The sequence below is a fragment of the Aegilops tauschii genome, chromosome 2, assembly GCF_002575655.3.
Source record: "Aegilops tauschii subsp. strangulata cultivar AL8/78 chromosome 2, Aet v6.0, whole genome shotgun sequence".
In the NCBI taxonomy this organism is placed as follows: domain Eukaryota; kingdom Viridiplantae; phylum Streptophyta; class Magnoliopsida; order Poales; family Poaceae; genus Aegilops; species Aegilops tauschii.
In genome coordinates, this window is record NC_053036.3 from 594074733 (window position 1) to 594099460 (window position 24728).

The window sequence follows — 24728 nt, forward strand, 5'->3', positions numbered from 1 at the left end:
CGGGCCTCCCATGATTAGCCGAAGGAGGATCTCATTGAGCACCATCGGCGGCTAACTGGGAGATAATGTGTTTACTTTTTTAGAACTCATTTATTTTTACTTCAACAATTTTTTCTCGGATTATTTGTTGCATCCGGAATGTTTGTTAATTTGGATCATTTTGTTGTATTCACATTAGTGGGTTGTCATAATATTTGTTGAATTATTTGATCTAAATTGTTGTAATTGGGTAGAAATAAGAAAACAATACGAAGGTCGCATTATGGCGACTCTTTGTCTGTATGAGCCTCCACAACCTCCAAAACATCATGAAGCACACTTTATAAGTTTATATACATTATGAAGATTGCGAATACGCGACTCTGCCAGAGTTACTCTAAGTTAGCACCCTAGTCGACGTCTTCTTGCCTCACTCGTCAAATAGGCACGAGACCAACATCATCATTGCAGGCAATAGGCAGCTAAAAACTCAAACTGACTGGTCACTTCCCCAAACAGGTGTGCATCGTCGTCACATGTGTGGAAGTCATTATCTCTTCCTCCCCTAGAAGATCCAAACGCAAAGAAAGAGTGTCGTCATCAAGGCAGAATCGACAGTGATCTTTTTTAGTGATCTTGGTTACATGAGGATGCTAGTTTATAGGGCATCTCCAATGGGTAACCCCATATCATCCCTGTAATTTTGAATCAAACTGTCCGAACTGAAAACACCGTCCAATGGAATTCCTCATTTCGGCATGGACAATCTTGACTGTCAGATATCCCCCAGTGTTATCCCAAATGAATGGGAGGAGTAGGGGAGTCTGGACTGTCCGCCACGTCGGCCAGATAAGCTGACCCTATCCAATATCCTACCATGACTACTCCTCGTCCCACACTGCACTCCCTCTCCCCGCATCGGGATCCTGAAAGTCGCCATCACACCTACCTTGTCGCCCCCAACCCTTGTTGGATACCCTGTCGGATCAGGTCCATCATGCAGTCGCTCATCGACGAGGGCATCTATGTCAAGCTCTATCTCGATCGACCCATCTTTGTTATTGAGTTTGTTGTGTTGCGTTTTAGCAATGTAATGGCATCAGTCCGTGACTTTGAGAGGTCGTTAGAATATACAAGTATGACATTTAGTTTTGATTCCCCCGTCGGAACAAAAACAATTGTGAAGACTTCACATAGATGCAAAAATATAACGCGACGGTCGCTTATAGTACGGTTCTTACCAAACTGTTCAAAGAAGTAAGAATAAAGGATACAAAAGGCAAGAATTTCACGTGCAAAACAAAATGGTTGAAAAGAAATGTCATCAAAGGGTTTGCGTGATTTTGCAGTTGTTGTGTGTTTTTTTGTAAGCGGGACAAAATGGAAAAAAAAATCATCTTTCCTTTGCTTCACTTCTAAATTAGTTGGACAAACAATGTCATCAAATGTTTGATTTGCTTTTTTTTTAGTGAAGGACATGTTTTTCGTAAGATTTGATTGAGTTGACGTAGGACATGATTTCCAATAGCACAAGGAAAGAAAAGTGATTTTGTTTAAATTATTCCGAATCAAGGGGGGCATGGCGAGGGGGAAATAGGGTATGGTATGAGCATTGTCTTATTCCAAGGGAAGTTGTGTGAAATTATTGATTTTCATAAATCAGACCTTGAGAAAAATAATAATAATTGCAAATTTGCAATACTCCCGTTCCTTCAAGAGAAAACTGTTGGATCAATGAGCTCTCGCTGTCTGTCTCCCGTCTTTCTGAAGTCAAAATCTTGGAGGCACCCGCCGCCCTGGGGTTGGCGCCGCCGTCTCCATGCCGTTGGAGCAGCCCGCGTCCGCCCGGCGCGCCCCCACCTTCCACGCGCATCCTGAGGCCGACGCGAGGCAGCTCCTCGGCGCGCTCCTGCCGCGGCGCGCGGCCACCGCCCGCCACGTCCAGCAGGCGCACGCCCGCCTCGCCGTCCTCGGCCTCGCCACCGCGCGCGTCCTCCCGCACCTCCTCGCCGCCCTCCCCCGCCTCCCGCCGCTCCACGACGGCGCCTCCTCCTCCTCCTCCTCCTACCCGCTCTCCCTGTTCCGCGTCTCCAACTCCTCCTCCGCCTTCGCGTCCAACCACCTCCTCCGCGTGCTCCCCCACCCGCTCCCGCTCCGCCTCTTCCCCGGCCTCCGGCGACGCAACCCCCACTCCTTCACCTTCCTCCTCTCCTCCCTCTCCACCCACCTCGACGCCGACCGCGCCGGCGGCCCGGCCTCCTCCTCTCTTGGCTCCCACGTGCACGCGCTGGCCGTGAAGGCGGGCGCGGCGGGTGATCTCTACGTGCGGAACGCGCTCACGCACTTCTACGGCGTCTGCGGCGACGTGGGAGCGATGCGGAGGGTGTTCGACGAGCTGCCGCGCATGCGGGACGTCGTGACCTGGAACGCGGTCCTTGCAGGGTACGTGCGAGCGGGCATGGCGAGGGTTGCACGAGCGTTGTTTGATGAAATGCCGGTGAGAGATGAGGTGTCTTGGAGCACCGTGGTGGGCGGGTATGTGAAGGAAGGGGAGCTGGACGTGGCCCTGGCGGTGTTTAGGGATATGGTGGAGAAAGGGGTCAGGGTGAATGAGGCTGCGGTTGTGACGGCGTTGTCGGCGGCCGCACAGCTGGGTTTGCTTGAGCATGGCAGGTTTGTGCACCAGGTTGTCCATCAAGAAGGGATGCCGATCAGTGTGAATGTAGGGGCTGCCATGGTGGATATGTATGCCAAGTGCGGGTGTGTGGCACTGGCCAGGGAAGTTTTCGATGGGATGCCGAGGAGGGACGTTTTTGCATGGAACGCCATGATCTGTGGACTTGCTGCTCATGGGTTGGGACAGGATGCAGTGGAACTCTTTGAACTGTTTCTCGGCGAGGGTTTGAGTCCAACGAACATTACGTTTGTTGGCGTGCTAAATGCCTGCAGCCGCTTTGGCCTTGTTGCTGAGGGGCGGCGCTATTTTGAATTGATGGCTGAGAAATATTGTGTTGAGCCAGAAATGGAGCATTACGGCTGCATGGTTGATCTTCTAGGTCGGGCTGGTCTTGTTCAAGAAGCCATTGAATTGATCGAAGGGATGCCTATTGCACCTGATCCGGTTCTCTGGGGCACTGTACTCTCGGCTTGCAAGAAACATGGCCTGGTGGACTTGGGGGTCAAGGTTGGTAACAAGCTAATTGAACTGGAGCCAGCTCATGATGGCAACTATGTCCTCCTTGCAAGTATATATGCGAAGGCAAAGAAATGGGATGAAGTCAGGGAAGTCAGGAAACTGATGTCTAGTCGGGGTACCAGCAAGTCAGCTGGCTGGAGCTTGATGGAAGCACAAGGAAACGTGCATAAGTTTCTAGTAGGAGACATGGATCACAAGGATTCCGTTCAGATATATAACATGCTCGACATGATTAACAGAAGGTTGGCAGATGCAGGGTACGTACCAGACGTGTCATCTGTATTGCATGACATTGGAGATGAAGAGAAGGTGCATGCAATCAAGGTGCACAGCGAGCGTCTGGCAATTGCTTATGGGTTCATAGTTACGGAAGTTGGCAACCCAATCCGTATTGTTAAGAACCTTCAGGTGTGTGGGGATTGTCATGAATTCAGTAAGATGGTGACAAAGGTTTTCAATAGGGAGATTATTGTGAGAGATGGCAGTAGATTCCATCATATGAAAGAAGGGAAATGTTCTTGCCTTGACTATTGGTAGTTAATCAGCTTATAGTTTTTTGTTGTTGTTGAATTCAGTCATTTTGCTGGAGTCAAAGAGTTGGTGGCTGACATCAATGTTCTAGTTTGCAGCATATCCCAATTCATTTGACATTGGCAGCCTCCTGCTGCTTAAGTTTTCAGCTGTTTTTCTTAACCCAATACTGTAGGGGAGGCACCAACAGTAAATTCTATACAGTAGTTTGAGCAGTTGAGTCAAGCCAGACGCAAACGGGATCAGCAATATCAGACTTCCTTCTAAAGTAGATGAGGTAAAGCTCCCTCTTAGAAATAAAGGACCAAGATCCTAAGCTAGAGGAGATTTTGTCGAAGATTTTCACATTCCTTTGTTTCTGAATGGACTAGGCAACAATGATGTAAGCTTCCACGAAGAAGGGATTGTGGAAGTTTAATTTGGCAGAGGCAATCATGATGTAGAAGTTCCGAGATGAATTCTGGGGCAACCTTATATGATCCAGCATTCCATGTTATGAGGATAGCGCCAGAAGAGATGATCACTTTCTCCCAAGCAACAAGAGCCTTGGCTCAGTTAGAGAGATCAGATTTGCCCCACAAGCAAATATGCCGGGCTCTGTCAATGTTGTTTCAGAACAATGATCTCTTGATGGAAGAACTCAAAGCTGTGAGCATTAGCAATGCAGTCATGGACAGTTGTCTTCAGCGGGTAAGAGATATGTTTTCATTTTTCTAGACACTACAATTAAGTTTATCCTGATAGCGGAACCATAATTCTTGAAGAACTATTCACAAATCACAATTACTCCTCTTTTGTCATTTTCTCAGGTGGCTTCCGTCCTACTGATGGATATCCCGCATGCTGATACCTTAACGATCTCTTGAGCAGCAAGTACCTTCAGCTCAAGGTATCACACAAGGCTGCATTCTCTTCATGATGTGATTCTAATAACAAATGCATTGTCTTGATCTCTTCACATCATGCATGCATCAGCTTGCAATACCCTTTTTCAGTTGTAGGTTATAACTGTGTAGACATGTTCCATTATGGGCAGAGAACTGTACTACGAGTGTACATGCTCTGACTGGAATTTCATTGGTGTGTCTGCAGGATTGGACATGGAAGTACACTTTTACTTGTGATGTTAGGATGTTTTACACATGCGAAATTCATGGAGTGGGTGATAGATCTCCCGGATGATCCACACAAGTCTTGAGAAAGCTAGAGCAACAAAGGGTGGGTAAATCAAATTTGCAGTAGGCTAATGTTGATGCACACACAAAAAAAATTGTAGGCAGACGGTGCTGTAGAAAGCAATCTTCAAAGTACCGGAAGCCAAAGATGCTAATCTGGAAGTACATTGGAGTCTTAATAAAATGCCTGAAGGAGGATATTTCTTCTGTGTCAGAACAACATAGTTTGGGAAAGCAATCAAGTGATTCTTCTCATACATGCCCTTGCTGTTTAAGATGGTGAGGCAGTCACAGCGATCGAATTCTGGGGAAAAGCCAAGATCATAGACAAAAGTCAAGTGATTGCATTATCGTAACCTGAAGGCCAGGATAATTGGCGGTCACAGTGCCATATGGTATGTCAATTTCTGTCTGATCTTATTGTTAGTACTGGAATACACCGACAAACAGCAGCTAGTTCTGATCCCCTCCCCTTTTTGTATGGAAAGCTGTAGAAAGGTTATTGGCTTACTACATAGGAACTGTATTTGTTGACCAGATGTTTTTGTCGGGGGACATATCTAGTACTCCCATCTTTTGGGTGCTCCCCATGCTCCAACTTCAAATAAATCAATTTTAGATGTTTCAAAAAATTCTGGAAAAATATGCATGTTTACAAGGAATGTGACTACAACTCCTAAAAATTTCAGGTCCAAACTCTAAATGCACATTGAGAAACAAAAATGTGAAATCTAGGATGAATAGTGTCATAAAAAGACAAAAGCAACATTTGATACTATTCATATCTGAATTTGTCTTTTTTGTTTCTTAATGTACATTTCGAGTTTGGACCTGAAATTTTTAGGGCGTGTAGTCACTTTTCTTTTGAACATTCACAATTTTTTTTCAGAATTTTTGAGACATTTAAAATTGACGTTTTAGACTTGGAGCATAGGGAGCACCCCAAGGATGGGAGCACCTGATATTTTCCCGTTTTTATCGGTAGGGTTCACTCAGCTCCTGCCTCGCATCCTTTTCCTTTCAGTTCTTAGGATTTTTTTTGCTAGTGCTTTGACCATAACAGAATCATGATGCACTCACAGCATAACAGTGTCACCGGAACAAGATCTGGCGTCGACGTGTAAGACTTTGCCAATGTGGAACTGTGGAGAATTGGCCGGGTCTTTCTGTTTGTCGAGGAGTAAGTTTATGCTGGTTTGGAAGACACATTCAACACAACCTGGTAGACAGCGCAGGGTCTACAGTCTCCATAATTGACGTGGAAAACGATGTCTGCAGTAATAATCTGAGTTCTAGTCATCCATGTTTCTTGGGTGTAACCTAGGCCATATATAATCAGAAACCTGCTATTTTTCACCTGTATGGTCAATGTATGGAAATCACACAACCAATTACTGTCACCAGCATGTCGGCGAAAGCCCAGACTTCTTCCAAGGACTTGCACTGTTTAACTACTTAGGCAGACGGTGATAATGTTTTTTTTTTCTTAAAACAGATAAGTGCACTGTTGTTTTTTTCTTAAAACATATAAGTGCACTGTTGTTTTTTTTTCTTGTGAAATAACACTCAGACTTATTTGCATAGCTATAGATTATTTTTTGTGAAACGTAGCTACAGATTGACATGCCATCTTATGTTATTTTGTGTTATTACAGAGAAGGCACACTCTTCCTGATCGCATGCTAAACTGCACCAAATAATATCACATGCTAAAATTGATATATACATGTGATAAATTGGTAAATACATAATCTCTCTAAATTTGCACTTAATGTAATAAGAGTCTTATTTAGCACACTGGGCACCAGTCACCTGAATTTGAAACCTGTGGGAGAAATATTGCCCCCGCGACCTATTGTTCTACATCTCGATTTACTTTGATTTGCTCTTCCTTTTTTTTAGTTTTGTGTGATTTTGAATGCAAAACTAAGCTTAGATTTTACGTTGTGGCATTCTAGTGCCAAACTGCCAGAGGGCGGATCAGGGAATCGTGAAATTGCCCTAAAACAGATGGATTATCCTCTACTGAGTTTTTTTACCCGCAAAGAAAAAAAAGAAAAAGTAAAAGAGGTGAAGCAATTTCTTTTTGAATTTAATTGGGATTGTGAAGCAAACAAGTCAGTCAACTTGTCTGTCTGGTCCATCTCGCACGCACACGCCACGCACCGCGAAAATAAAAATCTCGGCCGTCCATTCCTCCCCGATTCTCTATTATCCGCCGTCCAATCTCCCCACCGTCAGTTGCTTCGCAAGCCTAAGCACAAAACCCCAAATCCTGAACTCTTTACGACCCCCAAAGCCTCCCCCTGTCCATGGCCGCCGCCGCCCGCCGCCTGCTCCGGTGACTGGATTCGGTCCTCTCCCCCGGAAGCCACCGCCGGCAAGCCTTTAGCCTCCTCCCGCCGCCGACCCCACGGACGCCTCCCCGCACCGGAAGCTGCCCCCGAGCCCCGACCGACGGCAAGGTAACGCTCTCCGGCCCTCTCCCTATCGGCTGCCTCCCCCTCTGCCCGCATGCGCGGCAGCGTGACTGGTCCGCGTGCTGCGCGGGTGGTCTGTGTGTGTGCTCGGCGTGCTGGGTGCGTCCTCTGACAATTGCTACCCCCGCCTGCTACTGCTCTGTATATATTATGTCATGTTTAAGAGTACTTAATAAACTGTGATATATGTTGGGTATGCCTATGTAGAGATAAATGGTGGTCTATATATGATATTTGTAACAGTTGGTTAAGCTTATTATGAGCACCATGTCTGGAGTTGCCGATTATTTTAGCATGGTTGCATACACACCGTATCAGTTTGAAGATTATGTTACATCAAAAAATGACAAACCTTAACCTGTTAATTTAAAAACTCCATTCCCTTGCAATGACAGAGCTGTCGCCGCAGCCGCTGTCCAGTACGGCATTATATATCTCGCGGTCACGAATCTCAAAGGAAACCGCGGGGGGCATGGCCATGGCCGCGGCGGAGGCGCGCCTCCGGCAGGAGAAGGTGAAGAAGTTTGAGGATTTCGTTGACCGGCGGCTCAAGCCTGACCTCGTGAACGCCATAGCCCAACGTGATAACTTGTTCCAGCAGCAGAAGACTTTGTAAGCTACTCGGTTCTCTCCTTGTCTTCCCTTGTGTTGTAGCTGTACTGAAACATTTAGGCCCCTTGATACCAGCTATTCAAATATATGGCCTTAATACCGCTCATTCTTCTGATCAATGAACCTTTATTTGGTGTTGGCAGCTTGGATTTGAAGAAGAACATCGAAAATTTGGAAAAGAATGGTGTAACAAGCATGCGCTCCATGGTCAATCTTGGCTCAGAGGTGTACATGCAGGCAGAAGTGTAAACATCCTTTTCCCTCTCCCCTGCCTAAACGGTCTGAAGTTCTTACGCCTTTTCCTTTGACTCTGGGTAGACATCTGGAACATATTCTAGTGGATTTTCTTTGTAACTTTTTAGTTAGACATAATTCATATAGTAACAAAACTGTCTCGCTTTCTCTGTATATCTAGAGAAGGAATTTCTCTTATCCTCACCCTAATTTAAGAGAAGTCAGAGACCATAAAATAAAAGTGATATTATTAGAGTAGGGGGTTTGCACTGTTTAGGGGCGAGACTACATATCAATCAAATAATGTGGGTATGCTTGTCATTGTCGACATGAGTAGCTCTATGTTTGATGTACCTTTTGCAGTAGGATAGACATGAGAAAGGTGCTTCTATATGCATCTGAAAAATACAAAAAGGCTGGCTGCCTTTGTAAGAAAATGGTGGTGTTTGCATATGGAGATAGCATGCGAGTGAATTTGTTTGGTGTTCACTTCATAAATTGGAAGAATGCAGTTGGCCATTAGGCACTATAACAAGCAAACATGGAACTTGCTTTGATATGTCCTTATGCTGCTTCTTATTTTAACTTCATTTTTTAACTACAATTGTTTAACAGCTGTTAGCTTAACATGAAAAGGTTGGAATAGCTTCAGATAATTACAGTATAGCAAGTAAACAAGGAACTTGCTTTGATATGTCCTTATGCTGCTTTTTATTTTAACTCTATTTTAACTACATGTGTTTAACCAGCTGTCAGCTTAACATTAAAAGGTTGGAGTAGCTTCAGATCATTTTGTGAAGCGCTAATGAGAATTGACTGTTTCGAACATAAGCCTACCTTCAGATTTCTTGAACTTTTGAGGTCTTATTGCATTATTCTGCTGTGATTTCTGCAGGCCGGACACGAGGCACATTTTTGTGGATATCGGTCTAGGTTTTCATGTGGAATTTACTTGGCAAGAGGCTCTACAGTTTATATCTGTACGAGAAGCAAGGTTGGCCAGGTAACTCAACTCAAATTGAATATCAGATCTTGCTTCTGCGCAGCAGTTTTTATCACACATGCAGCATGTGTTTGTGAGAAGGGAGTTATGCTAAAGAGATGTTGATGATTTGAGGGAGGTTCAGGTGCTTCATCCTCTGTTCAACACAATTTGTGTGGATAGTATATAGGTGTACTTGTTTTAGCATGGTAGAAAATGTTGGTTTAGGTGAAGTACTTGGATTCTCTTTTTCTTGTGAAGCGAGGACAGGAGAAAGAGATGGTATCCGCGAGCCTTGTGATGGCTCTTAAGATTTGTAGATAATATTTGTATTTACCTATTCATGGCATCCATTTCCTGGTTGGAGCTTGATGCTCGCTTCAGCCATCAGATGCTGGATGGAGGTGTCTTATTTATCATAAGTAGTACACAGTGTACAGAGGGAAAGCTGATTCTGTTCATCTGGTGTGTTGTCTTACTGACAGTCATTGTCAATGTTGGGCCCTTGTACGACATCCATATGCTGGCTGTTGTAATTTCCCCTTTTATGCTTGAACGTGCTCCTTATTCTCTGTAGTTGACATTCATTCATTCACATGTTAATGTTGTAAACTCTTGAAATGTTTGCAGACAAATAGACGAGTACACACACCTCATAGCGAGCATAAAAGCACAGATCAAGATGGTATGTACGATGAACTCGGTGCTTCATTTATGCAGTAGATGATGTGAATCTCAGATGTTATCCCCTCTTATATTGTTTAAATGCAGGTATGTGAAGGTATCCGCGAACTCCTTCAGTTACCAGCGGAGTGAGCTGCCAGGAGAAACGCACCAAACTTGCGGCGGAGAGGTATATGCTTGGTAGGGGGACGCATGTATGTTGCCATGGGTTTCTTAATTCTTGCAAGAAAGCTGTATGCCAAGAATGCAGCTCCCAAATCCCAATGTTGACTAGGAGGGGTAAACGAAGTGGCAAATGAGAATGCTGTGTCTTGACTTGACGTGAGTTTGTATGTGCAGACTGAATTTTCAGATGATTGGCAGGAAATGCAATGCCTTGATGATAACGTTTCTTGCTGCCTTCCTGCTGTTGCGCCTGAAGGCTCTACAGTTTTGCTAGGAAAAAAACATCCACAGTATCTGTAAACTCACTCAGTCACTCGGGCCGCGCGAGACAAGGAACTACTACTATTTACTCCCTCCATTCCTAAATATAAGTCTTTTTAGACATTTCAAATAGACTACAACATACGGATCCAAAGGAGGAGGCTTGAGCTCGATACGGAGAAGCAAGCCAAGATTCTTGAGATGGAGGTGGAGAAGCAAGCCAAGATGTTTGAGATCAAGGTCGCCAATGCCAAGACCAAGGCAAAAGAAGTGGCGCTCGCTAGCATGATGACGGGGGTGGAGATCATGAAGGTGGACCTGAACACCGTGTTGACGAGGAAGAGGCCATGGTTCGAGAATATCCAGGCCGACATGCTTAAGTTCGACGACGAGTGATCTATGGCGGAGAGCGCCATCCCTTTTTTTATGCCGGCAAGTGTGCTGGCATGACCACGGCTGAGATGGCGTGGTCGAATTCCTTTTTGTGTGCTGGATGTATGCTGGCCGCTGGCAAATGCGCCAGGGTGTTTTTTTTTTAGGCTAACATTGTATGCCAGTTGCTGGCATGATACCGGTATGAACTTTGGGCGATGACATGGCCGCTAGTATGATCTATGATCGTGGACCTTTTAAATTTATGCGCGGACATGACATAGGTCGTGCGCGCCAACCCAAAACAAAACAAAAACAGGACGGATGCTGAGCGGACGACTGAGCGAAACAAACGAAAAGCGGACAAAGTATGTGCCTGTTCGGGTCGACGCGTTGGAATTGCTCCTACAAGCAGTAAGTCGTCTCAACGTACTTTGCTTGATCTAGCATGCATCCAGCCCGGACGTGCCTTTTCGTAAGTTTGGGAGGTATAAATCGTGGCGTGGCGTGACTTGGTATGGCGTGCATGAGTTATGTCAACTTTCAGCTTTTGGACTGATGAGTGGTTCAGTGGAGTGGAGTGGAGCTTGCTCGTTCCTTTCCTTTCCTTGCTTAGTACGGTAATCAACAAAACAGACATGCATCATCAATAAGAGTTCCACATCATCTGATTGCCCGGCAAACAGCAGCGATAGAGCAGCACACCGGCGGCCTCTTTGCAAGGCCAAGGCAATGGCGTCCCCTTCCACGTCCACCATCTTCTCCACCCTTCTTCTCTTCCTGATGCATTTCAACACCTCTCCGGCGACGGCCTTCTACCTCCCGGGGAGCTACCCGCACCGCTACCTCCCGGGCGAGGCCCTCGCCGCCAAGGTGAATTCGCTCACCTCGCCGTCCTCCAAGCTGCCGTTCCCCTACTACTCCCTCCCCTTCTGCGCGCCGCAGGGCGGTGTCAACCGCGCCGCCGAGAGCCTCGGCGAGCTCCTCCTCGGGGACCGCATCGAGACGTCGCCCTACCGCTTCTCCATGCTCACCAACAGCACCGCCGCCTTGTTCCTCTGCCGCACCGACCCGGTCTCCCCCGCCGCCGCCGACCTCATCAGGTCCCGCATCGACGACGCCTACCACGTCAACCTCCTCCTCGACACGCTCCCCGTCGTCCGGTACGTGAATAATCCCATCGCGCCGGACGTGCTGCTCCGGTCCACGGGTTTCCCCGTCGGCGTGCGCGCCGACGACGGGGAGTACTACGTCTACAACCACCTCAGGCTCACGGTTCTGGTCAACAAGCAGAGGAACGGCACCACAAGGGTGGAGGCCTTGATGGCCACCGCCGACGCGTCTGAGCTCATCGGCTTATCCGGCGGCGGCGGCGGTGGGTACAGCGTCGTCGGGTTCGAGGTGGTGCCGTGCAGCGTGGAGCACGACGAGGCGGCCGTCGGCGACAAGAAGATGTACGACGGCTTCTCGTCCAAGGCGGCCGCCGGGTGCGACCCTTCTGTGGTGGGCATGCGCGTGCAGGCCAACAGGCCGCTGGCCTTCTCGTACGAGGTGGCCTTCGTGGAGAGCGCCGTGGAGTGGCCGTCGCGCTGGGACGCGTACCTGGAGATGGGCGGCGCCCAGGTGCACTGGTTCTCCATCCTCAACTCCATCGTGGTGGTGGCGTTCCTGGCGGCCATCGTGCTGGTCATCCTGCTGCGCACCGTGCGGCGCGACCTGGCGCAGTACGAGGAGCTCGGCAGCGAGGCGGCGCCGCACGCGGACGACATGGCCGGGTGGAAGCTCGTGGCCGGGGACGCGTTCCGGGAGCCCAGCCACCCGGTGCTCCTGTGCGTGATGGTGGGCGACGGCGTGCGCATCCTGGGCATGGGCGTGGTCACCATCCTGTTCGCGGCGCTCGGGTTCATGTCGCCGGCGTCCCGGGGCGCGCTCGTGACCGGCATGCTCTGCTTGTACCTCGTCCTGGGCCTCGCGGCCGGGTACACGTCCGTGCGGCTGTGGAAGACGGTGCGGCACGGCGACAGCTCCGGGTGGAAGGCCGTGGCGTGGCGGGCCTCGTTCGTGTTCCCGGGCATCGGGTTCTCCGTCTTCACCGCGCTCAACTGCGTGCTCTGGTACAACGGCAGCACGGGCGCTGTGCCGTTCGCGCTGTTCGTGGTGCTGATCCTGCTCTGGTTCTTCGTGTCGGTGCCGCTGACCCTGGCCGGCGGCCTGCTGGCGTCGCGCGTGCGCGGCCACGTGGAGTACCCCGTGAAGACGAACAAGATCGCGCGGCAGGTGCCGGCGGCGCAGTGCTCGCCGTGGGTTTTCGTGGCGGTGGCGGGGACGCTGCCGTTCGGGACGCTCTTCATCGAGCTCTTCTTCATCATGTCGAGCCTGTGGCTGGGGCGGGTGTACTACGTGTTCGGGTTCCTGCTGGTGGTGCTGGGGCTGCTGGTGGCGGTGTGTGCGGAGGTGTCGGTGGTGCTCACGTACATGGGGCTGTGCGTGGAGGACTGGCGGTGGTGGTGGCGCTCCTTCTTCGCCTCCGGCTCCGTGGCCGCCTACATCCTCGGGTACGCCGTGTACTACCTGGTGTTCGACCTGCACAGCCTCAGCGGCCCGGTGTCCGCCGCGCTCTACGTCGGGTACTCGCTGCTCATGGCGCTCGCCGTCATGCTGGCCACCGGCGCCGTCGGGCTTGGCGCCTCCTTCTGCTTCGTCTACTACCTCTTCTCCACCGTCAAGCTCGACTGATGACCCCCGTGTTGTTTCCTGTCATTTTAGATTATCTTTTTTCTTGCCTGACGGTAACATTTCAGATTTTAATCTCTGTTGTAAAAAAAATACTCATCGAAGCAAAGATAATAAACAGGGGTAAATTCCTATTCGAAAAACACCACAGCAGTAGCAACTACAGTTGCTTCTCCTAATGACTCTGACGAAGAATTCACAACAGATACGGCTCTTGGGCCACTATCGATGGGATGATAAGAGAGAAGAACTAACAATGACACAAGTCACTTTTCACGGAAGCATGATTCACATCATGGAGAATTATAAACAGAAGACTAGCAAAAGTGTTCGTGCGTTGCAACAGGAGAAAAGAATATGACACACTCTTAATTTACAAAAAATTGTCTATAATCTGAGTATTTGTAGCTACGGCCCAAACAAAGATAGTTTTTGCCTACAAAAGCGCAAGTTCAAGATTTCACATGTCTTCTATTTAAACAAGGCTTGCATGTAGATTTAATACGTATATGAAAGAAAGACGGATAATGCACTGTTGATTAAGATTGCACTCTAGATAGTATTTTTTAAATGGTTAACAGGTGAAATAACATCATATTCAGATTCTATATATTTTTCTAATCAAATTCCATATGTAACATGTTAAATTTGGAGTTACGGTTTAGAAAATATGAGTATTTTAAAAAACATTTGATATGCGCTGCGGGTTTAATGTCAAAAACATCAGGGGGTTTTCTATAAAAGGTATGACGGACTAAGCATACCTATTTCCTTTATTAGTAGGTATAGATATGATTAATCCGCAATTTTGATGCCAAGAAAGGATAATAACTTTGAAATGTGGAGTCGTTAGGACAAATCTAGCATGATCACTATATCAACCTGATCGACATAATAATCGTTCGTATATGTACAATCTGCATTTTTACAGACTTTTCTGTTTTTACACATTGTTGTTATAGTTTTTTTTTATCTGCTTGTGTTTGCAATTTTGCCAAGCCCCATTGATGTGGGAGTATTATATTTGGGTTAGCATACAATAGGTAATGTTGAATTATAACTATACAATATTGTTACATCAAGACATGATAGGATTTGATGTTATATGTACTTACCTCTCTAATAAAAGTTCGATTAAGTTTTCTGTGGATGAAATGTTCTAAGGCCGAGGAGATTGATATGAGAAGAATAAGGAGAGGCGACAGTTTAAGCTTGGGGATTCCCAAGGCACCCAAAGTAAATATTCAAGGACACTCAAGCATCTAAGCTTGGGGATGTCCCAGATGACATCACATCTTTCTCCCTCGATAATTATCGGTATGTATCAATTTTTGTTTTGTTCACATGATATGCGTAAATTCTTGGAGCGCCTTGTGTTTTTTATTTTTATTTTAGTGATGCACCATCCTTGTATGAAATAGTCCTTTGTTGATTTATAGAATGCTCTTTGCACTTTATTTATATCTTTTGAGTATGACTTTATAGAATGATTCGTGTGCTTCACTTATATCTTTTCAAGTTTGGATGCTCGCTTCTCTACATTTCGGACACCGTTATTTGTAGAATGCTCTTTTGCTTCACTTATATTTGTTAAAGCTTGGCCGAGTCTTTTATAAACTCTCATGCTTCACTTATATCTATTAGAGAGTTATAACAGGAATTAATCATTCACATGGCTAGTCATAAAATCCTGAATAAAACTTGTAGGTCACTGAATATGATAAGTTTGATTCCCTGCAATAGTTTTGTGATATTAAGATGGTAATATATGGGTGTATTAAGATGGTAATTTGTAGATCACTGAATATACTAAGTTTGATTCCATGTCGTCGGAACGAATATCCGCCGGCGCCGGTCGTAGACTAATTTTATCTTAGTCCGGTATCTTTTTAGTTAAAAATATGTCCAAAATGTAAATGTTTTCATCAAGTGTGTATAAAATCCGCCGTGTTTGCACGAATTTCGCCCGTTTGGTTTAAAAAGTTGTTGAAATGTATGTGGATAACGTTGGATGGCGGTCTCCCGCATCCATGTCTACGAACTGACCCCCCCTGTCCGTGGACGGATGCGGAAGAAAATTTGTGAGTCGCCGTTGGAGATGGCCTTAACAGCCTCATATTTCCGTTCCTCTTTTTTTCTCTCATTTTTATCCTTACTGCTTATGCGGTGCATCTAAGTATTGCTACCATCTAATATGTGGAAAAAGCCAGCGAGTGCTGGATCCTAAAAAAATGTTCAAGAGTAGAAAAACCATACTAATATGCTACGCTAAGGACATTAATATGTTTGGCTGGTTGCCCTTTAAAATGCAGTCATGCATTTATCGTATTTCAAATTGACCAAGCCACTAGGATAATGCTCTCCATGAAAATGAAAAGAAAGGCACTTGGAGTTAAGCTCCTCTGCTTTGGAACGAGCTGATGTAACGACTAGCAGGGTTAGATGTGCCCTGAAACTGAAGTCTCGCTGTTGCTTCGCCATTCGCCGTCATACACAAATGATGTTATAGCCTTCGAAGTTGGCGTAGTGGCCGCCATATAAAATGTTATCACCTGCAAAGTTGGCGTAGTTTAGTTGAGTGCCAGTGTGCCACACACAGAAATGCACGAAATCCACGATTCCAATCTGACGTACGAACGCCAGCAGCCATGTCACGTCTGCTAGTGGAGGTGTCAAACATACTCCCCGACCCCGTCGTCACATCAAATTGCCCGGCCCCAAGATTGGGGGACTGAGTTTTGCTTCTGAGTTGTCCAAGAAACGTCGTGTTTTTTTTTTTCTTTCGGTGAAAGCCATCATGGCGGTGTATATTAATTGAAAATAACTGTTGCATCATCCGTCTCGGGCAATGTTCTGGCTCCCCTCCGCATGTTTGGCTAAATCATACGCGGCTCTATTAGCCTCTCTTAGACAATGATGATTAAAAACAACTTAAGTAAATTCCGACAAAGGAAGGTGCATTCCGCATACTAGATGGTTGCCGCAGGTCCAATAGAATTGCCACCATTTTGCATGACCTCGATACCATCATAGTCAAATCCGACTCCCCGACCAAAAAAAGAAAAAACAGACAAGTATACAATTGCACTCCATGTAAAAACGTCATGTTTGCCTCACTCATGAAGTCATGTTCATTTTCTCCGGTTAGTAGAGGCGGCTAAGCCTCCAACGTTGACAGCTTATTATTTTGTTGCACTTTTGTGCGTGCCTTCGAGTCCTATCCGGCTATAAATTCATTACCCAACAACCAACAACAGACAATCCTCTCACCCAAGCCAGCCACAGAGGAGAAGCGAGAGGGGTAAGATGGCGGTTGACTATGGGAGCAGGGAGGAGAGGTGGAGCCTGGCCGGCACCACCGCGCTCGTCACCGGCGGTAGCAAAGGGATAGGGTAAGTATGTCCACACATGCATGCATTCACGCACGCATGCCTCTCTTAATTCTACAAGTGCAGCTAGTACTCGTAAATTACTTCCTAATCGTAATTTGTCCTAGGCATGCCATCGTGGAGGAGCTTGCCGGGTTTGGGGCGAGGGTGCACACCTGCTCCCGGAATGGGGCGGAGCTAGAGGAGTGCCGTCGACGGTGGGAGGAGAAGAACCTGCAGGTCACCGTCTCCGTCTGTGATGTTTCCATACGTGCCGACAGGGAGAAGCTTATGGAAACAGTCCGAGAAACTTTCAATAGCAAGCTTGACATACTGGTAAGTCTATTCATAATTTAATTGGTCTGTCTAAGGCATATCTAAATATGCTCTGGTTATTGCACATCTAAGTGACTCAATTAAATAAAAAAAAACTAATGAAAATATTTGCACGAATCTTCACGTAAAACTCTAACTTAATCTATTATGATAGTAAGAGGAAATACACGGGAGTGCCTGGGTGCTCCACCCCCTATACGAAAATTAAATTTGGAAAATACCAGGAAAATTAAAAAAAAACTAAAATCTTTGGATCTCAAACTTGGGTGCCCAATCTACTCCCGTATGAACTTTTGTAGAAAAATACCAGGAAATGTATATGTGGCGAAGAAAATACAGTCCAAACTAAAATCATTCAACCAGTTTTTTTCTATAGATATGATTTTTTTTGTCTTTTTGGTATTTTTTCACGAAATTTCACACGGAAGTAGATTGGGCTCTTAGGTTTCATATCCCAAAACCCCCCCAAAAAAAATCAAATTTACTGGTACTTTTTTGAACTTAATGTTCATATGGGGGTGTGGAGCACCCAAGTGCCGCCCACCCTTTTCGGATAGTAAGCTCCTTCAATTTTGGTCCTCCTGGTGCAGTGGCGGCTGTGGGGACGCTATAGGCCTTACCTGTAAGGGTGTGTTGATGGTTGAGGTTCCTATTTTTTTTTCTATTCTATTTTTAAAATTTATTTTTCCATATTTTAATTCATGAATATCTATTAAAAAGTGTGAAAAAAATTTAATCCCTAAATAAATTTTTAATTTGATGAACATTTTAAAAATAATAATATTATTAAAGTTTGTGAATAATATTTGAAATCCATGAATATTTTTAAAATTTTGAATTATTTTCAAAAAAATTAAGTATTTTTAGTACAAAATTAAAAAAAATATGTTTGAAAAATCCATGAACATCTTTTGATTTAACAAACTTTTTCAAATAAAGAAAGACAACTGGCTTTTTATAAAATTGCAGGGGAGCGAGCTAGTGGAGCAGGGAGGCGAACGGAGTGAGCGAGAGGTTTGTGGGCTGGCTCATGTGAATGTTACAACAACAATTCCATGGTTTCAACGTAGAATATGAGCTCCCAAGGGAATCACACGCCGACCACCAGCCGACACCGAGGTCAAAATGTTTAAAGACACCACATGACCCCAACAAACAACTCCACTCTCCTCTCAGAATAAATACCGTCTCTAGCAGCACCGCAGCACAATATAGAAATGAAAAACACCACCAGAACATAATTAAAACCCAGCAACATTGATAAACTAAAATGAAACAACCGACCATAATAACCTGCTAGAAAAAAAGACTTAACCCCATGAGTGAATAACGGTGCTGCGTAGCGTGCATTAGCCTTTAGTAATAATAAGATACTAAGCTCCATTAATTTGGAGCCTCCTAGTGCATCGGGGTAGTAGGGGATGCTATAGGTCCCACCTGAAAGGGTGCGTGCCATTGGGCCAGCCGGGTTTTCGGGTTTTGAGAAAGTATTACATGGTTTTTTTTTTCTTCTTTTTGTGTTTTCAACCAAAAAATTGTTTTTATTTTGGTTTTCCCTGCTTTATCCTTTCCTCTTTGTGTTTTCATTTTTCCTTCTCTTTTTATTCTTTCACATGCTATTTCATGAATATTTATTAAAAGTTGCGAAAATTTAAAAAACACTATGATTTTTTTATAGAATTCGTGAACTTTTTTGGATTCAAAAAATATTTTTAATTCAAGAATGGTTTTAAGGTTCAACAGCATTTTTATATTCATGAAACTTTTTCAAATTCATGAACATTGTTTGAAATCCATGAATATTTTTTAAAATGGGTGTATTTTAATTCACAACATTTTAAAAAATCTAATGTTTTTTTTACAAAATACGTGAACTTATTTTGCTTTAATGAACTTCTTCAAATAAAAAAATATGGTAGCCATTTTTTTCTAAACCAGTGGAGCGGCAGAAAAAAGCTAAGGGAGCGAGCTGACTTAGCGAGAGCTTCATGGGCTGGCCCATATGAGCGTTATAACAACAATTGCACGGTCACAACGTCGAATAAGACCTCCAGGGGCTCACAACCACCACCGTGTCACGCCAAGGCCGAAATATGTAAGGACTCCACCACACACCTTACAACTCCACTCTTCTTTCAGAACAAATACCATCTCCAACAGCAACCTAACATGGTAGACGAATGAAGTAAAAATATAATTAAAACCTAAGGCAGTGTAGACAAAACCATGACATAAAAACCGACCACAATAACTTTTCCTTGAGAAAAAAGAGTTGATCCTATGAGTGAAGAACGACACGGCGAAGCATGCATTAGCCTCTAGTAAATTCTATCCATAAAAATTAACCATGTGACATGCTCGTCCTACCTATAACTAAGAGACGCCCAGCTCGCTCTAAGTAGGGTACCTGTAAAAGATCGTTTTTATTGAATTAATTGCTGTCACTATATATGTAGGTGAACAATGCAGGGCAATTGCTCTTCAAGCCCACTACTGAATGTACAGTGGAGGAATACTCAAATCTGCTGACCACCAACTTGGAGTCGAGCTTCCATCTCAGCCAGCTCGCACACCCTCTTCTCATACACGCTTCTATTGCCGGAGGAGGCAGCATCATCAACATGTCCTCCATTGGAGGCTCAATCGGCTATGCAGGCTCCGCAATTTATGCTACCACAAAAGGTACACATGTACTTGCCAAGATATACAATAGACAATATTATTAATACAGTATAATGGATATTTGTAGATGTTGCTAGTTATAGTGTGATTTTTTTTAGCAATAACACTATATATAACGGTATTGAATGCCCTACTGTGTCTCTTTTAGTTACAGTTCCATTGAATGTATTGTCACGAAAAAATGTAGAGCAGAACCTCGTCTCGTCTCGCCCGCTCCCGCGAGCGGGGAGGCCAACACCTTGTGCCGCCCACCTCCAACATCCCCCGCCCCATCCCCCTCCCTCGCCACCGTTGGAACACGCCGTCGGGCAAAGCCTGGCCGGCGTCGATGGTGGCGGGGCCTCTTCCCCTTCCTCGCGGTGGGCTGGCGTGGGACAGCGACACAATGCGGATGCAGCCGGGGCGACACGGCGGTGGCGTCCTGGAGTGGTGGTGCGGGCGGCTGCTCGTTGGGGGCGTGGTGGGGCATGCCTGCGTGGGTGGCAGTTGTGGGCGTCCCGGCCTAGATCTGGATCGGGTGGTGCTCTATCCGGCTACCAGCAGGCGGCGCGGGCTAAGGCAGCATGGGCCGGCTGTCGCTGGTGACTTTGGCTGCTGGAGGGGACCGGCGTGGCGGCGTGCTCCTTGCTAGGGCGGTCTGGCGGCTCTATGGTTGTGGTGACCACGTCCGGGGAGCGGATGGTGCGGATCGATGGGTAGGCGGCGCTTGTGTTCGGTGTCGTGTCTCTGCCATTCGCGCTGGCTGGCGGTGCAGCATGCCTCCTCCCCTGGTTCTAAGCCGAAGCAGGGCTGCGAGCTGGGGCTCGTGCTCGGGCGGATCTGGACGGTGCCCGGGGCGAGTCGGAGTTCGCGCTACGGGAAGGTATGCTTGGGATCGATCCAGGAGGTGCTCGTGGGTCGTGAGGTCCCTCTCCTTGCAGGTACGGTGGACGTTGGTGGTGGTCGGGGCTCCGCTAAACTGTTGGGCAGATCGGTGTCAACGACCACGGTCAAGGCGTCGTGCGAGCGGGCTCGGCGACGGCCGTCGGACATCACAAAGTAGGGTCACCCCCGTCCATCGGGTACGGCTGGAGATCCAGGCGTGGATGCCTCCTACTGTGGAGGCGTCCACCCATACTTTGTGGCTGATGCCGGGCTAGGAGCGAAAGGTGTCGCCTTTTCTCCACCTTCCGTGGCAGATGCACTGTGATGTGGACGGTTGGTGGAGTCCTGGACATGGATGCCGGGGTGGCGGCCCTGGATGGCGGTCCGCATGGTTGGCTCTCCGGCGGGCATCATGGTGGCGGGGATGCATTACCTCTTGGTCGTGTGGGCGGCGAGAGGTGGTGCAGCGGGTGGTTCGGGCGTGCTCTTTGTCTCTGACGGTGGCCATGACCCAATCCGGATCTGGAAGATCTATGCTCCACGCGCTTGCCCTGGAGACCTCGTGGTGACGCGGGGGAGCTGTCGAGCGAAAGCTCCGCGCTCTGTCGCTGACGATGGCGACGCTCGCGGGCGTCGTTATCTTCTTGGAGACGTCGTCATGGCGCTCCTCTCCTTGTCCGGGTTCTGGCTGAAAACCTCTGTCTGTTGTAGACTCGGCAACGATGACGCCTAGCGTCGTTATCCCTCCTGGGGCGTTGTTGTGGAGCTTAGGTGTTATAGGGCTTAGCGTGGTATTGCTTTAGCTTATCCTGTACTTTATTTCGATAGCGTAGTCGTGTGTGTTCTGCGTGATCCGATCATCTTGGGATCGACAGTGTTTGGGGGCCACCCCATCTCCTTCTATCTTTTGGTCGTGTACTCTGATTGATTGTTGGTTTACATATAAAGCGGGGAAGAAGCCAGTTTTGAAAAAAAAATGTATTGTCCCAACAAAAATGGTCCATTGTTTCTATGAATTCTGAAGGAAAAAAATGGATCGATGCCCTTGTTTTTTTTTTCTCTCATCGTTGTGCTTCTCGTCCTTTATCATGTAGGTGCAATGAACCAACTTACAAGGAGTTTGGCCACCGAGTGGGCCTCTGACAAGATTCGTGTGAATGGCATCGCCCCAGGATTTGTCACAACCGACATGCTTAAAGATGTAAGCAATGACCTAGCATATATTTTTCTTGATTAAAGAACAACACACGAATTTAATTTGATTTGGTAGCTCTGAGATCGTAAGTTCACTTTTCATTATTTTTTGAAAAGGAGGATGACCTCCGGCCTCTGCATCTGGGCGATGCATGCAGCCGTTTTATTAATTATTTATAACAAAAATTACAAAGTAATACATCAGGTAGTCTGAAACCATCATATCGGCAACATCTGTCGCTAGTCTTGTCTATTTATGAAGAGGTGCCGATTGTCTGAGCCAAATACCAAACAGACATCGCACCAAAGCCGGAGGGCCCAACCAAGCCGCATTGCTGGGTCTAGGGCACACACCGATCTGACACACTCTCAGAGGTCACCGCCGCCGCCTTCCACCGATCCATCTCCAGAGTAGGTACTGACGCATCGACCATGCTAGGCCTGCTGTCGACGCCACCATGGCGCCAGACAACACCACCATCCTACACGTATCCATCAACACGCGCTTGTCGCTGAAACTTCGCAGCGCCATGCCACCGAGATCCGGCGTCGGCCTTGTGGTAGATGTAACACCGCTCCTCCTCTTGTCCCCTCCAACCTGCACTTGCTCCAAAACGATGCCCCCAGGAGGAAGAACGACACCGAAGGCGCCGTCATCGTCCGGTCCGGTAGACCCAGATCTAGGGTTTCCACGTGAACATCCTGATCGAGTTGACGTGACTTGCAACGACAACGCCTAAAGAAGGAAACGACGTCAGAGATGCCGCCATCGTCCACCAAGACCGCAGTCAGACGCGATTTTCACCGGAAACCGCGTCGTCCCGATCTCGCGGCTAGCTGGAACCGAACGAAGCCTCGCCATGAAGACGTATGCCGCCACCAGTACTCCGGCGGATATCCTCCATCTCCTCACCGGAGTCCTCATTGCGCCGCCGACCATCCATGTGAAGAATGGACGACGGATTTGGGTGGCATGCAGATCCGCGGCCGCCGCCATGCCCACCATCGCTAGAGAACCCGCCGGTTCCCATCGACCATGGGAGCTAGCACCGCAACCGCACGACCAAGGGCGCCGCCCTGGCCGCTGTGCGCGTGCTCCTCGTTGGACTCGCCCCAGTCGATCCATGAGGGTCGTCGCCGCATCCAGCACCCCGGCCCCTTCCGCGTCGGGCCCGCCACCACCACGGCCTATGCCGGTGATAGCGGGAGAGGGGAAGCGCGTCTTGGTTGGCTGTTGGCGGCGCTGAGATCGCCCCCTAGCGGCGCCCTGGTGAGGCGTCGCAAGGGGGTCGCTAGGGGGCTCTCTGGATGTTGTACTTAGGACGCTTAGACGCTCCAAGTTCACTTTACCTGAGTAGAAAAAGATTTCAACATCCAAAATGATGTGTTAGTTGCACCAAAATAGCTACTCCCTCCGTGTTATAATACAAGACGTTATTATATCTAATATGTGAGTATATCGAATATAATAACGTTTTATATTATGGCACGGAGGGAGTTGCTCTTAATTAATTGAAGAGAGCGCTAGTGATTTTTTTTTTACTATGACACTACAAGATTCAGAGACTGTTGGTTTAAATTGATCCAATATATTATTACGGCCCAAAATTCGGGAGAGCATAACTTGATGTATTTATTCGTCTTTCCATCTAAGATTATTTTGCAAACTGATAGCAAGTTTTCTTATCTTTTCTAACTAAATGCGGATAACAAGTGTTTCTTGTGTGGATTGCACAGATAGATACAGAGTACGTGAAGCAAGAGCACTCGAAGACCCCATTGGGACGGAGCGGCACGCCGGTGGAGATAGCCTCGGCAGTGTCATTTTTGTGTATGCCGGCAGCTTCTTTCATCACCGGCCAGATCATTTGCATCGATGGTGGTCGAACCATTAGTGCTTAGCCATCACCACCGCTCCATAAGTTATTGAATATTTGGCGAATACCACCGTGGGAGAGTGAAATAATAATAAATATAAATCAATAAATAAATAATGCCAACAAATAACTCGCACCATGGTGAACGCCTTCCAAGAAATGTCACGAGATAGCATATGTGTACGTGCGCAAATTTCTGCCTAGTCTTTGTGCTGGACATATGTAATGGTGATTCTGGTTAGCAACTTAATTAAGATGGATTGTAATGTCTTTTATGCTGAATGAACAAGACTCTCTAGTTACCCGCGAACAAAAAATGGAGATAGATGGAGGACTACTGTTCTTAACTATAAGCTTTTCCACGACGAAAGCTTCCCCCGCTTGAAAACTTGAAAGGGTCATAGTATATTCTAGCACACCTACACACCGGTAAGCTTGGTTACTCTAGGTCATTAAGTCAGCACCGGTGAGTCAGCCAGCAGGGCATGCCAATGTTCCTCGTCTAAGCCTGATCCGAGCACCTGAGAAGCCGCAGCATCGCCCGGGACGTCGACCCAGTAAGCGAGTACCCAGCCTACTCGGCTAAGGCCCAAACTATGCAAGTCGAGTGTTACACTCAGTCTACACCCGGCCGATAACTACGTGCGCTTACACTCACGCAATACACCCGGCCGATAACTACGTGCGCTTACACTCACGCAATACACCCGGCCGATAACTAGGTATAAGAGCATGGTTAATAATATAGCCAATAATCGGCTAAGGAGTTGCCATGTCATCTATAGCCAACCTTGTAGCCGGCATGTATAATGTATAATAGTAAGTTTTATATGTGTACTATTTTATTAGTAGTTGGCCCACCTTACAACCTCACAAAGCGTCCTGGGGCTCGTGCTAGAGCCGGCTACTAACCAAGAGCCTGCTTCTCTTCTCTTTCCTCCAACTAAGTAAAGATATAATATTCTAATCCTTATAGCATGCTCATGTCATCTTATTATACTTG

At 46.9% G+C, this 24728-nt stretch overlaps 4 protein-coding genes across 5 annotated transcripts; all 4 read left to right on the forward strand.

Annotated features, from left to right (window-relative positions):
- Nucleotides 1-1726: 1726 nt before the first annotated feature.
- Nucleotides 1727-6315, forward strand: LOC109752204 (pentatricopeptide repeat-containing protein At3g62890). 2 transcript variants are annotated; one of them, XM_040399942.3, is made up of 5 exons: nucleotides 1727-3983; nucleotides 4078-4396; nucleotides 4516-4595; nucleotides 4799-5276; nucleotides 5964-6315. In XM_040399942.3, exon 1 carries the CDS (start codon nucleotides 1799-1801, stop codon nucleotides 3710-3712), a length of 1914 nt encoding a protein of 637 aa, XP_040255876.2. In that variant the 5' UTR covers nucleotides 1727-1798; the 3' UTR covers nucleotides 3713-3983; nucleotides 4078-4396; nucleotides 4516-4595; nucleotides 4799-5276; nucleotides 5964-6315. The 2 variants fall into 2 exon arrangements, with proteins under 2 accessions (XP_040255876.2, XP_020166696.3); XM_020311107.4 differs by having other exon boundaries at nucleotides 1731-4396.
- An 818-nt stretch (nucleotides 6316-7133) lies between these two features.
- LOC109752216 (uncharacterized) lies at nucleotides 7134-10259 on the forward strand. Its single transcript, XM_020311122.4, has 6 exons — nucleotides 7134-7346; nucleotides 7757-7973; nucleotides 8117-8218; nucleotides 9103-9210; nucleotides 9820-9874; nucleotides 9961-10259. The coding sequence occupies exons 2-6, from the start codon at nucleotides 7834-7836 to the stop codon at nucleotides 10003-10005; spliced, it is 450 nt and encodes a 149-aa protein (XP_020166711.1). The 5' UTR covers nucleotides 7134-7346; nucleotides 7757-7833; the 3' UTR covers nucleotides 10006-10259.
- A 953-nt stretch (nucleotides 10260-11212) lies between these two features.
- On the forward strand, nucleotides 11213-13547 carry LOC109752215 (transmembrane 9 superfamily member 11-like). The gene has a single exon (XM_020311121.4). The coding sequence runs from the start codon at nucleotides 11404-11406 to the stop codon at nucleotides 13405-13407; it is 2004 nt and encodes a 667-aa protein (XP_020166710.1). The 5' UTR covers nucleotides 11213-11403; the 3' UTR covers nucleotides 13408-13547.
- Nucleotides 13548-16643: 3096 nt separating this feature from the next.
- Nucleotides 16644-24025, forward strand: LOC109752218 (noroxomaritidine/norcraugsodine reductase). The gene is made up of 5 exons (XM_020311125.4): nucleotides 16644-16796; nucleotides 16901-17108; nucleotides 19565-19790; nucleotides 21749-21855; nucleotides 23586-24025. Exons 1-5 carry the CDS (start codon nucleotides 16711-16713, stop codon nucleotides 23748-23750), a joined length of 792 nt encoding a protein of 263 aa, XP_020166714.1. The 5' UTR covers nucleotides 16644-16710; the 3' UTR covers nucleotides 23751-24025.
- The last annotated feature ends 703 nt before the right edge of the window (nucleotides 24026-24728 follow it).

What these genes read in the sequence shown, in the direction of transcription:
- LOC109752204 (XM_040399942.3), top strand. Translation starts at nt 1,799, where the DNA reads ATGCCGTTGGAGCAGCCCGCGTCCGCCCGGCGCGCCCCCACCTTCCAC.
- LOC109752216 (XM_020311122.4), top strand. Translation starts at nt 7,834, where the DNA reads ATGGCCATGGCCGCGGCGGAGGCGCGCCTCCGGCAGGAGAAGGTGAAG. An exon ending in GTGTACATGCAGGCAGAAGT is followed by an intron (nt 8,219 to 9,102) that starts GTAAACATCCTT and finishes TGATTTCTGCAG; the next exon opens with GCCGGACACGAGGCACATTT. An exon ending in TAAAAGCACAGATCAAGATG is followed by an intron (nt 9,875 to 9,960) that starts GTATGTACGATG and finishes GTTTAAATGCAG; the next exon opens with GTATGTGAAGGTATCCGCGA.
- LOC109752215 (XM_020311121.4), top strand. Translation starts at nt 11,404, where the DNA reads ATGGCGTCCCCTTCCACGTCCACCATCTTCTCCACCCTTCTTCTCTTC.
- LOC109752218 (XM_020311125.4), top strand. Translation starts at nt 16,711, where the DNA reads ATGGCGGTTGACTATGGGAGCAGGGAGGAGAGGTGGAGCCTGGCCGGC. An exon ending in ATAGCAAGCTTGACATACTG is followed by an intron (nt 17,109 to 19,564) that starts GTAAGTCTATTC and finishes CTATATATGTAG; the next exon opens with GTGAACAATGCAGGGCAATT. An exon ending in AATTTATGCTACCACAAAAG is followed by an intron (nt 19,791 to 21,748) that starts GTACACATGTAC and finishes TTTATCATGTAG; the next exon opens with GTGCAATGAACCAACTTACA.